The sequence below is a fragment of the Bison bison genome, unplaced genomic scaffold (genome assembly GCF_000754665.1).
Source record: "Bison bison bison isolate TAMUID 2011002044 unplaced genomic scaffold, Bison_UMD1.0 scf7180017864352, whole genome shotgun sequence".
In the NCBI taxonomy this organism is placed as follows: domain Eukaryota; kingdom Metazoa; phylum Chordata; class Mammalia; order Artiodactyla; family Bovidae; genus Bison; species Bison bison.
Window position 1 is genome coordinate 3,205,710 of NW_011494924.1, and position 15,187 is coordinate 3,220,896.

The window sequence follows — 15,187 nt, forward strand, 5'->3', positions numbered from 1 at the left end:
CTATTTCCCATGAAGTGATGGGACCGGATGCCATGATCTTCGTTTTCTAAATGTTGAGCTTTAAGCCAACTTTTTCACTCTCCTCTTTCACTTTCATCAAGAGGCTTTTTAGTTCCTCTTCACTTTCTGCCATAAGGGTGGTGTCATCTGCATATCTGAGGTTATTGAAATTAATGTCTAAAGCCCCCCAAAATAAATGGGGGCGAATACTTGTAACAAATGTGACCCAAAAAGGGATTTGTAGTTAAAGATATCTTATGAATTAACAGAAAAAGACAAATGCCTGGATAGAAAAACCAGCAAAAGTATAAACAGGTAATTTACAAAACCGAGGCTTCATAATCAGACAAAACTAAACTCAAATCTGCCATTTACTATGTGACCTTGGGCAAGTTATTTAATCAAACCTCAGTTGCCTCACCTGTAAAACGGGGACAGGCATACTTCACTTACCAGTTACTAATAGCTTAAGATAATTGAACTATCAATAATTAGCATTCAGTAAGAACTCAAAAAAAAAAAAAAATTCCACAAACCATTATTATTATTTCTATCCCACACAGGTCCATCATTCCTTGTATGTCAAGATGTATCAAAGCCCAATAAAATCAGAGAGTCCAGGAAGGTCACCACTGTACCACACCTACCCCCTTCCCCTCAGGCTGTCCTGGGCAAGCAAACATTTGATGTTCTTCTCCGACTCTTTTCACGAATTTGGGCAATATGAGGGCGACTCACCTCTGGTAGAAGGCAGGGGTCATTCTGTAAAAGCAGGACCCGAAGCTGGGCCTCGTTGAGACCAAACAGTCCCTGTTTTTTCAGAACCTGGATGTTGACAGGCGTGTGAATATCATGAGAAAGCGTGCAGGTAGACCTAGAACCACAAAGGTCTGGATCAGAGGCCCAGATGAGGATGGAGCCAGATCGTCAAATCCCTGTCCTCGGGTGGCTTTCAACTACAGTCTGGCGTGTATCCTGTGTGTTAGTCGTTCAGTCGTGTCCTACTCTTTGCGACGCTATGGACTGTAGCCCGTTGCCATTGCCTTCTCCAGGAAATCTTCCTGCCTCAGGGACTGAATCCCCGTCTCCCGCATTGCAGGCAGATTCTGCATTGCAGGCAGATTCTTTACGGTCCAAGCCACCAGGGAAACCCTGGACCCCCTTACGGTCTAGTAAGCTCTGATAATAAGAAAGCTGGGATAAAGTAACTCCCGTCCCAAAGCCATTTCAGGCTGAACAAAGACACTTTAAGGCCAAGGGGACCCTCTCCCCCAGTCACCTGCTTTGACGGAGGGTCCCAGCCGGTGGGGTCTGCAGACGTCTGCACTGGCCTTCTCCACCCCAAACGGCTGCCCAGCCCACCATCCCCCAACCTTAAAAAGAATGCATGCCTCCTCCCCCACCCACTTCGGGGCGCTCGAGACGACCAAGGAAGACTGGAGTCAGGAGGCAGACTAAAACGACCTCACACAAATCACCCCACCCTCCGTTTCCTGGCGGGGGTCGACCTAGATCGCGCGTTCTAAACCCACAGAGCACAGACTCTCTTCTGCTGAAACTGTTTAAGTGGGAAAAGCCGATTTCTTCGACAAAGGATCCGTGAATTCCACGGGTCCGTAAATGGCGGCAAAAGGGCCCCTGAAGGAAAGGAACTCAAAAGTCCAGATTTATCCCGGCCCTGATGTGGAGGACGGGGGGCGGGGAGGGAGAAGAAGCTGCAAATTTGGGGCGGAGAGAGGTGATTGAGAAACCCAAATTGAGACGATCTTCCGTCTCGTTCCGCAGCTGGGAGCGCGGGGGAGGCCTCCGCCCGAAGGACGCGGAGGGGCCCCTTCCCCGGGCTTCCCTTCTGCCCTTCCAGAAGGGGTCGTCCGGCCCGGATCGACGACCCTCGTTCTCCTTTCCTTCTGGGTCCCGCTCCCGGCTGGACGGGTCAGGCCCGCGGCCCCCGCGCCGAGACCTTCGCGTCCCGCCCGCCGCCCCGCCCCGCCCCGCCCGGCCCGGCCCGGCCCGCAGCCTCACCAGCAGTCGCGGTTCGGGCACTTGCCCTGCATGTGGCGGCGGCAGAGGTGCAGCTGGTCGCAGCCCTGGCACTCGCCGCGCTGGTAGCGGGCGCAGAGGCGCGCGGAGGACACGGCCACCACCCGCCAGGCCGCAGGGCCGCCGCCGCCGCCGCCCGCGCCGGCCGCAACCTCGGCCTCGGCGTCCCACGGGCCCTCCCGCACCTCCACCTCCTGCAGCAGGAAGCGGTCGGGCCCGGCCTGGCGCAGCACGTCCCGCAGCCGGGCCTCGGAGAGCTCCACGTGGCCGCGCAGGTCCTGCAGGAACATGCGGCCGCCGTGGGCGCACAGCACTTTGGTGAGGAAGGAGCACACGGTGGGCTCCGCCATGGTCACGGCCCGGCTCCCTGTGCGGAAATCCGAGGCGGGCAGACTCCTCCCAGTCACGTCCACGACTTCAAACCCGGTTCCCGGGAAGGGCTTGGGAAAGGGCGGGCGAGGGGCGGCCGTGCGAGAGAACAGCCCCGGGGCCCGGGGCCACCTGGGGCGCAGATCAGGCGAGGACAATCCTGATCCGGCGCCTGCTCTACGTCAGGCACCCTTGAAGGTTAAGTCCTTACCTCGAGGGACTTGTATAGTCGGAGGGAATTGGGAGATACTAGCAAGGGCTGCAAAGAAGATGGAACAGGTAATGTGGTAGAAGGTGTGGTAGCTGGGCGGCCTTAAGGAGGCGATCTCAGGACTTAGCCGCTAGCCACAGGTGGTTTGGGGGTGCTTGAAATGTGACCAGTTTGAAGTGGGATGTGTGAAATATACAAAGACTGGATTTGGAAGCTTTAGAATGGAGAAACTAAAATTTTATATTAACGATGTTAAATTGATAATATTTAAATAAAATGTTATAATTTCATCTGTTTCTTTCACTTCTAAGGCAGCTATGAGAAAATGTAAAGTTACACACGAGGCTCACTTAATGCTTCTGTTAGACAGCACTGGTTTAGACCTGTAGGTTTGTTAAATGTTGGTGGCTTAGTCCTATCTGTCTCTTTGTAACCCCATGGACTGTAGCCTGCCAGGAATACAGTCTGTTCATGGAATTCTCCAGGCAAGAATGCTGGAGTGGGTTGCCATTCCCTTCTCCAGGGGATCTTCCCACCCAGGGATTGAACTCAGGTCTCCTGCATTACAGGCAGATTCTATACTGTCAGAGCCACCAGGGAAGGTTTGTTAAAGAGCTTTTTGCCCAAGGCCATGCTGATTTAATGAGCATTTTTTGAGCCAACTCTTAGTGCAGCCATGGAGTACTGAGATGGATAAAACATGATTGAGGAACTCACCTGGTCGAGTTGCTATCTTGCAAGGTGGTTGTGAAGATTAAATAAGTTAATGGCATGTGAAGAAGCTAAAGAGAAAGTCCACTGGCCAGATGCTCAAAGATCTTTTCTGCCATGTTAAGAAAGTTGGACTTCAGAAGACTTTGGGAAGCAACTGAAGGAATCTCAGCTGGGGAGTGATCCCTCTGGCTAGAATGCTCCCAGGCATCCCTATCACCATCTAGTAGTCTTTTTGTCATTCAAAACTGAGCTTAAATGTCTTCTCTTTGGTAAGGCCTTTCCTAACCTCCCACTCTAAAGTAGCATCCTGGTCTCTGGATGGAACTTACCGCTCATGTTTTTCTTCTTGTTTATTTATATATTTGTAGAATTCAAGCTTGTGAGAGCAGAAATTTTGTGTTCCTTGCTGTATCCCCAGCACTTAAAAACAGTGCCAGGCTAGGGGCTTCCCTGGTGGCTCAGTGGTAAAGAATCCGCCTGCCAGTGCTGGGGACACAGGTTCTCTCACTCGTCCAGGAAGATTCCCATGTGCGAAGGAGCAACTAAGCCATGCACCACAACTACTGAGCCCACAGGTGGCAACTGCTGAAGCCCATGCGCCTAGAGCCTGTGCTCCAAAACAAGAGAAACCACTCCAATGAGAAGCCTGCGCACTGCACCTGAAGGCCTTCACGCAGCAGTGAAGACCCAGCACAGCCAAAAATAAATAAATAAATAAATCCTTTTAAAAAATCCCAAAAAACAGTGCTTGGCTATATTGTAGGATAAGTGTTTTTTTATGATTATTTAATGTTCTATTATTAAATTATTATATATAATATTACGTATAAATATTATTTGATTTAATACTTATTTTTGGCTGTGCTGGGTCTTCATTGCCACTCGAGGGCTTTTTCTAGTTGTAGCTAGCAGCGGCTCCTCTTCATTGCAGTGCACAAACTTCCCGCTGCAGTGGCTTCTCTTGTTGCGGAGCACAGGCTTCAATAATTGCAGCACACAGGCTCAGTAGTTGTGGCACACGGGCTTAGTTGCTTCTTGGCACGTGGAATCTTCCTGGATCAGGGATCCAACCATTGTCCCTTGCACTGGAAGGCAGTTTTTTAACCTCTATACCACCAGGCAAGTCCCAGGATAGGTGTTTTTATTTTTATTTTTTTTAATTAGTAGTAGACAATTTTTCAAGCAGGAAATTAGAAGATAGTGAAATAAGCACCCATATATATCGATTTCCTCGAGTTATAAAATCTTAACACTTTGTCCTATTTTATGTGCCTGACTGTTTTGGCTGAGAATTTATAAGTTTCATTTTGTAGATATTTCTAGATGCTTCAATCCTAAATACTTCATTAGGCATGATTTTTAAAAATGGTAGATTTCCCTACATAATCTTTATTTTCATAATTAACAAAAGTATCTGTCATTTTCCTGAACACTTCTAATGTGGGATAGAAAGGTGTTTTGGAAAGATCTCTGGCCGTAATAAAGAATGGATTTCTAGAAAACCAAGACAGAATTAAGAAAAAAACAGAAGAGAAACAGCTGAGGGATTATTATCTTAATTTTTATTGTGTTGAGTTTGCAGTGAATGGTCCATGGGGAAGTGCTCAGTGGGCTGTTGAATTTACAGGTCAACAGCTTAAGAAAGATTGAAGAGAATATTGATTTGAGTGTCATCAGAGAATAAGGAAACTGCAGCTTTGACAGTTGATAAGCTCACTCAGCACAAATAAAGAAAAGCAGAGGTGGGAGGATCGAACCTTGGGGAGTAGCAACATCAAACATTTCTGAAAAATTTGAGAGCCTGCTATGACAAATAATCAAATAGGACGTATAACTAAATGGAAAAACTCAAAGCATTTGCTTGGTTTGATGTCACTTCTATATATTTGAGTGTGGGTGCTTTGACAGTGATGAGTTGGCTATATATTATTTCCATTGAGGTCCAAATCAAATGGCAGTTTTACTTTCACTTTAATTATATCTGTGGACATGAGTTTGGGTAAACTCCAGGAGTTGGTGATGGACAGGGAGGCCTGGCATGCTGTGGTTCATGGGGTTGCAAAGGCTCAGACACAACTGAGTGACTGAACTGCACTGAACTGAATGCTACTGTATTTCCCAGGTGGCTCAGTGGTAAAGAATCAGCCTGCCAGTCTAGAAGACTCGGGTTCAATCCCTGGGTTGGGAAGATCCCCTGGAGGAGGAAGGTGCAACCTACTCCAGTATTCTAGACTGGAGAAATCCCATGGATAGAGAAGCCTGGCAGGCTACAGTCCATGGGGTCACAAAGAGTCATGCACAACTGAGCAGCACATGCTGCCATATAGATGTTTTCTGTCTCCACTCAAAGCTTTGTGATTAAAAACAAATGGTTGGGACTTCCTGGCAGTTAGGAAGTGCTAGTGCTAAGTCATTTCAGTCGTGTCCGACTCTTTGCAACCCCTCGGACTGCAGCCCGCCAGGCTCCTCTGTCCATGGGATTCTCCAGGCAAGAATACTGGAGTGGGTTGCCATTTCCTTCTCCAGGGGATCTTCCCGACCCAGGGATCGAACCCGTGTCTCTTTTGTCTCCTGCATTGGCCGGCAGGTTCTTTACCACTAGCGCCACCCGGGAAGCCCTAGAAACTGCCTGCCAGTGCAGGGCACATGGGTTCTATCCCTGGTCCGGGAAGATTACACATGGCCTGGGGCAACTAAACCCATGTGCCTAGAGCCCGTGCTCCGAAACAAGAGAAGCCAATATGATGAGCCGCCCACGCTTTCTGCAACTAGAGAAGGCACACATGCAGAACAAAGACCCAGTGTCACCAAAAATAAATAAAAATACTCCTTCCTGAAAAAAAAAGAATGGAGAAGGACTTTTGAAGGCGTTACTAATTGGACAACTCTGCTGATCATTTACATTTTTAGCTGCCTCCCACTGGCCCTGTTCCCACTCCTAAGGGGTGTCAGCAGTTTCCACTGTCTCCCTCTCCCCTAAACAGAAGATGTACCAACCCACTGCGGGCTTCTCCATCACCACCACCCAGTCTTCCCCTGGCGGTATGCTAAAGGCTCCTTGGTCACTGAGTCCAGGAATGATGAAGCCGGAAGGGGCAATTCACATCCTTTAGCCGCCCCGCCCCATTGAAACAGGTGTCTGCAGGTGACTATCTTTTAGGAGATACCTGGAAATAGAGCAAATACAAGCAGTGGAGCCGAAGTTAATATTTATTTTCTTGTATTAGAATCTCAAATGGAGCTGGGAGGAGAATAAGAAGAAATACAACTCAGCTACTGAATTATAAGAAGTTGAACTTTATTCAACAAATTTTATCCAGTGTATCAAGCATTCAGCTGGGTATGCAGTGTGGCACAGTGAACAAGACAGGTTGACTCAGCTCTCATGGAGCTTACACGCTAATGCAAAAAGCAGACAACTTTAAGTCAGGTGCTAAAAATGATCAAAGCAAGATGCAAAGTGTTTTAAAAACCAGGGATTTGGGAGGCAAGCATCCAATTTAATCTATAGGAGGACTCCTTATGGAGGCTAGTAAGCTAATCTAAAGATGCTAGATATTAACTGAGTGAGTTTCACTGTGGTCTTTTGGAAATTGACGACTTGTTGGTTTTGTAATAATTGAAGGCTTTTACTGGCATTGAGTGGATGTGGCTAGGGATAAGAGATGCCCCTATGGTGTATGGGTCAGTCCCATACAAAGAAGACTTATTCGGTACTCTATACGACTTCCTAAGGTCCTACTAGACACTTATATAGGACCAATAGCTCGCCTGAAAGGATATAATTCTTTTTTTCCTCTTAGACAATCTGTCATTTGTCTTGTCCTGCTAAACTAATTTCAATTAAGATAATTTCGTTCTTCCCCTAACTACATACAGAAAAGGTATATGGTCTGTTGTAACTTACCCTAATACTGGTTCTCATTCTGGTGTCACTTATACTTCTAATCTTTCCAGTACTTCTTTATAGGAAGTAGCCTCCAATCGACCCTTAAATCCAAACCTATTCATTATCAGTAAAAGTAAATATCTATTTCATGATGTCGTATAGCGTGGTCATGCTGGAGCATTTACATATTGATATTCATTTTATCATTATTACAAACTTCTTGCCTTCTGGTTCTCCATTATAATAGTTAGGGCAATAAATTGATTTCTTAAGAAAAAAATTCATGTAGATGGTAGTATCTGAATCATCTCAGGACAGCAAAGGGGATGTTATCATACAAATTATTTGCTCTGAAAATGGTGAATAGATCTGATAAGGTTTGTGGTTGCCATCATAATGGGGGTGGGGGAGAGGGCGCTACTGGCATTTAGTGTGTGAGAGCCAAGTATGCTGACTATCTTGCAGTACACTGGACAGCTGCTCACAGAAAGGAATTACTCTGCACCCTATACGAATGTAGAATGTCTCCCTAGACATTCGTGTATGACCTACAGCTCGCCTGCAAGAATATAGTACTTCCTCATTATCTCCATTTCGACAATCTGTAGATTTCCTTTTTTTTTTTTTTTTAAGGTTTTTTAACTTTTTTTGGTCTGGTCACGTGGAATATGGGATCTTGGTTCCCTGACCAGGGTTTAAACCCGTGCCCCCTGCAGTGGAAGCCTGAAGCCTTAACCTTTGGACTGCCAGGGAAGTAAGTCCCTGTTGGAGCCCTTTTAAGCCAGAGAGTTGTAGAGATCTTTGCACTGATGTAAAACCTAATATAAAATCAACTCTAATGCTAATTAATTTTTATAACATTTCTGCTGGAAGTAATTATAACATGAAATGTTGGCGACTGGTATGGAATGTTGAAAATTGGAAGGAAAACCCTCATTCATAATAAGAAAGGCACTCTTGGTCCAGGCACCTCAGCTGCTCTAAAAACTGATTGTGCTACAATTCCACACAATCTGTTATATTTAGAAAAAGAAGCCCCTCGCAGGCACGAGGCTAGTTTGCGGCACTGTTCCCTTCGTTCTGATTCTGTCTCCCTAGGAAACTAACCTCACCTCCTTAGGGGGCCTGTGCTTTAGTTGAATGGCCCTAATTGCTTGGTGAGCTTCAACTAACATAGCGAACGACTACAACAGCACTCGGATTTATCAGTCGTGATTGTGTGAATCTGGTTACTGCAACTCGGTCCACTCAAAATACCAGCACTTTATATATGTCTGACCTGAAAAAAAGCCTTCTCTGTAATCATATTAGTTAGAATATAAATGTCTACTTTGCCCAAATGGGCAGTTAATTCCAGTTGGTTGCTGCGCTCTGAGCCATATTTAGCAGCTCTTTTTATTGCATTTCAGAAAGCGTCAACTTGGATGAATACCCTAAATAAACGTAGCGATAAAGAAATGCATGCCCTCAAATCAGTGTCACCACAGAGATAAGGTACAGTACTGCAGTTATGTCTTGCTAGCATTTAAATTGCCCTTACATTTCTGCCCCCCGCAACTATATTCCTATGTATTTTCCCCCAGCTTTCCACAATTTTCCAAGGCTGTACTGTCTTATGTCCTTATTTCAATAGTAATTTTTAGATTTCACTTAAATTTCCCAAATAAATTTTCTTTCAGTTTAACCAAAACAAAACCAAATCATGCAATCAATTAAGAGTAGTTGGGGGAGAAAGGTTGCAGCATTAACAGAAGTTTTAGAAGTGAGTCTTTACCGGTTACATCTAAGGTAATGAGTGATTCCCAAACTTATGACACATTTCAATCCTCTTCTTGGCTGTCAACCCCAAAAAAGTGATTTAGTTGGAGTGGTGTGTAATCTGGACAGCGGAAATTTTTTTTAAGGCTGCATGGACTGTGCAGCATGCCAGATCTTAGTTCAGGGATCGAACCCATGCCCCCTACATTGGGAGTGCGGAATCTTAACCACTGGATCACTAGGGAAGTCCCCTGGACAGTGAAGTTGTTTAGCGCTTCCCAGATGATTCAAATGTGCAGCAAAGTTTGGGAACCACTAATCCAAGGCATTTATAGGAGAGAAAACGTAAGTTTAACTATTATCTTTGTGGAAGATCGGGTCCTGTAACAAAATGGTTATGGCATCCTATATGAGGCTGTAGCCATCATTTCTAACTAATCAAGCAGGGTTTCTCTGATCTCTCTGGTTCGGTATATTCAATCACATATTCTGGGTAAATCTGATCTTTCTGAAAGATGACAAAAACAGAGGGATTCAATCTTGTATCCACACAGCTGTCATACTGCAGAGGGGGACTCCGGTAACTTGTATGGCCTTCAATGAAATTTCCAACCAGGACTCGGGCTACAAACATAACGATGTTTCTGGAATCAAACGGGCAATTTTTATGGGAACTAAAGGCATCTTTTGTGAAGTAGTTTCCTAGAAATAATCAGAAGAAAAAGGTTAAGAATTATTATAAAAGAAGGTATGTAGTTATAAGATTATTTACACATAATCAGATGATAGGCATTGACCAAGTATATGTCAGCAATACCTTATTGATACTAATAACTTTCCTTTGTACTTAGGAAAATATTTATTATGCAAGTACACTTGAATACAGTGTATAACCTGACAGAATTAACAGAAACATTTGTAACTCTGCAGAATTCACAGGTACAATGTTGAGCCACTGGGTAGAATGACTAACTGTTGATATCACAGTGGTCCAGTTCATGCAAGCAAGTTGAGTTGTAACTAATAAACCAAAGATACTCCAACAAAGGCCATTTTATATTGTGTACATTTTAAGGAAGAAACATCATTTATTACTGTGCGAAGGTCTTGGGGAAAGGAAAAGGGAGAGATGAGAGATGTGACATGAGCCAACAGTTGACCCTGGCAGAGCTGGTCAGACACTCAATCTATCGTCCTCAACTACAAGACAACCTCTGATAATCACTGATATCTCCACACTCACCAGAGCAACAACCATTTCCTGACAAATTCAAATTTCCTATTTTTATTTTTATTATTGCCAAGGGAACAAAATAACCTCTTGACAAGGGTGAAAGAGAAGAATGGAAAAGCTGGCTTAAAACTCAACATTCAAAAAACTAAGATCATGGCATCCAGTTCCATAATTTCATGGCAAAATGAAACAGGGGAAAAAGAAACAGTAACAGATTTTATTTTCTTGGGCTCCAAAATCACTGTGGATGGTGACTGCAGCCATTAAATTAAAAGACACTTGCTCCTTGGAAGAAAAGCTATAACAAACCTAGAAAGCGCACTAAAAAGCAAAGATACCACTTTGCTGACAAAGGTTCATATAATCAAAACTATGGTTTTTCCAGTAGTCATGTATAGATGTGAGAGTTGGACCACAAAAAAGACAGCATTGAAGAACTGATGCATTCCAATTGTGGTGCTGTAGAAAACTCTTGAGAGTCCCTTGGACTGCAAGGAAATAAAACCAATCAATTCTAAAGGAAATTAACCCTGAATATTCGTTGAAAGGACAGATGCTGAAGCTGAAGCTCTAATACTTTGGGCACCTGATGCAAAGATCTGACTCATTGGAAAAGGCCCTGATGCTGGGAAAGACTGAAGGTGGAAGAAGTGGGCAACAGAGGATGAGATGGTTGGATGACATCACTGACTCAATAGACATGAATGTGAGCAGATTTCAGAAGATAGTGGAGGACAGAGGAGCCAGACGTGCTTCGGTCCACAGGGTTGCAAAGAATCAGACATGACTTAACAACTGAACAACAGAAAATGTCTTTCTGCCCGTTGAAGGAAAGGAGTCTATATTGCAAAATCTGATATTCTGTGAAAAAACTAATTGATATTGATAAACTATTACTTGTTGCCTTAAGGTGAGTGATTCTTTGGTTTTTGTTTGGTGGGTTTCTGGATTTTGAGATGCATGAAGGAATTTAGGAGCAAAAAGAAAGCCAAAAAGATTTGGTGTGACCAGCATGGCCTGTGATAGGAAAATACCTCATCTCCATCTTTGATTGGAATCCATCAGTGGAAAGAGAAGGGATGGACATAGGTCAGGAAGAGCCATGGCCAGAACTGAGTAGCAATGGTAGACAAAGTCATCAACAAAAGAGAAGATTTTGCAAGATATATGAGGTGCTCTGGTCTCCGCACCCCACCCTTCCCATAAAACACAGAAGACAGGAAGGAAGCCGGGCTAAAGTGTAGGAATCAAGTCCCACAGTGATTTCCCACTCTAATTTGGAAATTTCAGATTAACATGAGCTTATTTTTTCTCCAGGAATGCAAAAGCCTGCAGGTACTGGTTAATACAAAATAATATATCTCATAATAGGAGAGTGTATAGTAGAGCCAAGTGTTGGCTCTACTTGTTCAGCTTCTCTATTCCATACAAACCTTTTCCATATTTGGTGTCATGACTTCCATGTAAGAGCCAGTCAAAATTATTCTTACAGATAGATGCCACGTTGCTTCGTTCTGTTGCACAAAATAGGATTTGCTCTTCTCTCTTCATCTCGTTTTTCTTGCTAATACGGAAAACGTGAGACTTAACATGGAGAACATTCCTCACCCACTCCAGTTAATAACGTAAATCCCAACTAAAGTCTAATTATCTTAAAATTGTATTCCACCAGCTTTCAGAATGGAGCTACTAACATTAAGGCAACAGCTATTAAAAAAATAAATATATGAAAACTTTTAAATGATAGACACATGAAAGCATTTAATTGTAAAGCTAAAACTGAAACAGAGAAGTTTGAGCTTACACTATGAAAACACAACTAGAGATTGAAGAAACTGTTGACCACTAAAATAAAAAAGTGAATATAAATCTTCAAAGATAGGTCTTCACTAATCCTTTCAAACTTTATGTCAAGAGAAGCCCGTTACGGTGGCCACCCACCTTTTAAAAGCCTCCAAGAGCTGTGCGTTCTGGACCTTCTTTATCTTTTCAATCTTGAAATTTCTCATGGAAGCTTTAAAATGATCACTCACTTTAGCATATTCTGGAGTATTGCTAGGGATTTCAAGCAACTGAAAGAAATTTTAAAATATGTAAATGTGAAACAGGAAACACTTAAGGCATGATGGGGCTTCCCTTGTGGCTCAACTGGTAAAGAATCTGCCTGCAATGCGGGAGACCTGGGTTCGGTCCCTGGGTTGGGAAGATTCCCCTGGGGAAGGGAACGGCTCCCTCCTCCAGTATTCTGGCCTGGAGAATTCCATGGACTGTATAGTCCATGGGGTCGCAAAGAGTCGGACACGACTGAGCGACCTTCACTTTCACTTCATGTCCCTCTATGGGCTTCCCAGGTGGCGCTAGTGGTAAAGAACCTGCCTGCCAATGCAGGCGATCCAAGAGACTGGGAGCTCGATCCCTGGGTCAGAAAGAGCCCCTGGAGGAAGGCATGGCAACCCACTCTAGTATTCTTGCCCAGAGAATCCCGTGGACAGAGGAAACTGGAGGGCTATAGTCTATAGAGTTACAAAGAATCGGACACGACTGAAGCGACTTAGCACAGCACACGTCCATATGTGTGGCCGTCTATGCCATGGAGTATCCTTGCCAGGCCTCTGACAGCAGGTAGGATAAGCTGGCTTAGGGTTTCCACATCTGATAGTTCATTCCAGTGATGAACTAGATGGCCCGGAGCCCATCTGTTCAAGGCTAACAGAGCATTAGCCTGAAGGCAAACACTCCTCCCCGCCCCACACCCCCAGGTGTGTGATTCAGTGACCTGTGACTCACCAGTGACCTGGTGAGTTCTTTGCTTAAAGCCAGTGCAGGGGCAGAGGCAATGGAGGTACCCAAGGAGCCCGAGCAGAGTTGGCTGCACCCAAACCTAGCCTCTGATGTGGCTAAATGACCCAGGAAGAACCTTGCCCTGGGACTTCCCTGGTGATCCTGTGGTTAACAATCCGCCTGCCAATGCAGGGGACATGGGTTCAATCCTTGGTCCAGGAAGATTCCACATGCTGCAGGGCCATGTAGCCCGGCACCATAACTACTGAACTCGTGCTGAGGCCTGCATGCCCTAGAGCCCGTGTTCTGCAACAGGAGAAGGCCACTGCAGTAAGAAGCTTGTGTACCACAACTAGAGATTAGCCCCTGCTCACCGCAACTAGAGAAAACTAACAACAAAGACCCAGCACAGCCAAAAATAAATAAATAAAATTTTTTTAAAAAAAATCGCCCCAACCAGGTAAGCTGAGGCCCACTTTGAGTCCCATAGAAACCTGCTTTTTAACTCCAATTAATGAACAAGTTGCTCTTACTGTGAGTTCCAGTTTGCTCATCTGTAAGGTAGAAAAGCAAATATCTATTTTACAAGTTTGTCATGAGCATCTGTCCCAAGCAGATCGTGTGCGCCAGAACTCTGGAAACAGTGAGGTGCCCTTCTACTTTGGGAAAGTGGCACGTGACACAGTCACCATTTGGATGTTAGCCTTTGAATCTCGTTTCAAGAGTTTTGCAGAAATGATTCATTCATTCATTCAACTAAACACATTTGTAGCAAAGTACTTTGTTTCATCTTTAAATAATTCACCCAGTACAAAGTAAAAAGCAAGTACCTCAAAGCCATTCGAGCCTGGGACGCTTGTGTCCGGTTGGGGAAGATATATCTTGATGAAAGGTTCTGATGAGGTCTGCCCCTGCTGAGGGCTGGAAACAAGAGAGAGAAAGAAATTCATCTGGCTCCCTGTTTGATACACCCAAGTGATTTTCTTTGCTTAACTTCAACTAAGCTGAGGTTCCTCTGGGAATTTTCTAAGTCCTAATGTGTTAGCATTAAGTAAGGCTAGGGGACTTCCCTGGTGGTCCAATGGTTAGGAATCCATGCTTCCAATACAAGGGGGACATGAGTTTGATCCCTGGTGGGAGAACTAAGATCCCATGTGCCTTGTGTTGTGTTAGTCACTCAGTCATGTCCAACTCTTTGCGACCCAAAGGACTGCAGCCCACCAGGCTCCTCGGTCCATAGGATTCTCCAGGCATAGCCAAAAAGTAATATTAAAAAAAAGTAAGTTTGTCTTACAGCTTCTCTTCCAAATGATAAATATTTAAATACTTTAGTGGTATAGGGAAAAGAATCCTGCCTTTCCTGTATGAACTGTATTTCAGGAAGAATAACCATACATTTGAGAGTTCTCCACCCTCAAATAGAGAACCCCTAACATGTACATCAGAGAAGGCAATGGCAACCCACTCCAGTACTCTTGCCTGGAAAATCCCTTGGACAGAGGAGCCTGGTGGGCTGCAGTCCATGGGGTTGCTAAGAGTCGGACACGACTGAGCGACTTCACTTTCACTTTTATGCATTGGAGAAAGAAATGGCAACCCACTCCAGTGTTCTTGCCTGGAGAATCCCAGGAACGGGGAGGCCTAGTGGGCTGCCGTCTCTGGGGTCGCACAGAGTCAGACATGACTGAAGCGACTTAGCAGCAACATGTACATAGGGGTTTATCACATAATTTTCTTTAAGTTTGATATTTTCCATTTTGAGAACATTACATTTTAAAAAATGCTTTAAGGAAAAAACTCTTTAAAAACCTCCTTTCATAAAATGAAAATTCTTTTGGAATGAAAGAAGCTGGCCCCAGTTTATATGTTAAGCTCTGATTTTCATACTGTACTAGTATAGTACAAAACATTCAATATGTTGTAAGGAGCTCATCAAAAATGCTATCGTTCACTTCTCTTCAGATTGTCCAGAGTAGCACTCACAGCCTTTATTCTATCCTAAAGCCATGTGTCTCCTCTGGGTTTGTCATAGCAGGATTTAAGCTCAGTTCAGTTCAGTCAATCAGTTGTGTCTGAGTCTTTGTGACCCCATGGACTGCAGCACACCAGGCTGCCCGGTCCATCACCAACTCCCAAAGCTTGCTCAAACTCACATCCATGGAGTTGGTGATGCCATCAACCATCTCATCCT

At 44.5% G+C, this 15,187-nt stretch overlaps 2 protein-coding genes across 2 annotated transcripts in view; both read right to left on the reverse strand.

The window, feature by feature from the left end:
- The window catches only part of ZC3HAV1L (zinc finger CCCH-type, antiviral 1-like), a 16,029-nt gene extending 12,939 nt beyond the window's left edge, over positions 1-3,090 (reverse strand). Inside the window, exons 1-2 of the mRNA XM_010854933.1 lie at positions 2,023-3,090; positions 739-874 (exon numbers count right to left, since the gene is read on the reverse strand). Of these exons, the coding sequence (XP_010853235.1) occupies positions 739-874; positions 2,023-2,390 (504 nt within the window). The 5' untranslated portion in view covers positions 2,391-3,090. The remainder of the gene's footprint in view (positions 1-738; positions 875-2,022) is intronic.
- Positions 3,091-6,615: 3,525 nt separating this feature from the next.
- Positions 6,616-15,187, reverse strand: part of ZC3HAV1 (zinc finger CCCH-type, antiviral 1) — a 51,665-nt gene continuing 43,093 nt past the window's right edge. Inside the window, exons 11-14 of the mRNA XM_010855019.1 lie at positions 13,827-13,917; positions 12,157-12,287; positions 11,649-11,779; positions 6,616-9,683 (exon numbers count right to left, since the gene is read on the reverse strand). Of these exons, the coding sequence (XP_010853321.1) occupies positions 9,412-9,683; positions 11,649-11,779; positions 12,157-12,287; positions 13,827-13,917 (625 nt within the window). The 3' untranslated portion in view covers positions 6,616-9,411. The remainder of the gene's footprint in view (positions 9,684-11,648; positions 11,780-12,156; positions 12,288-13,826; positions 13,918-15,187) is intronic.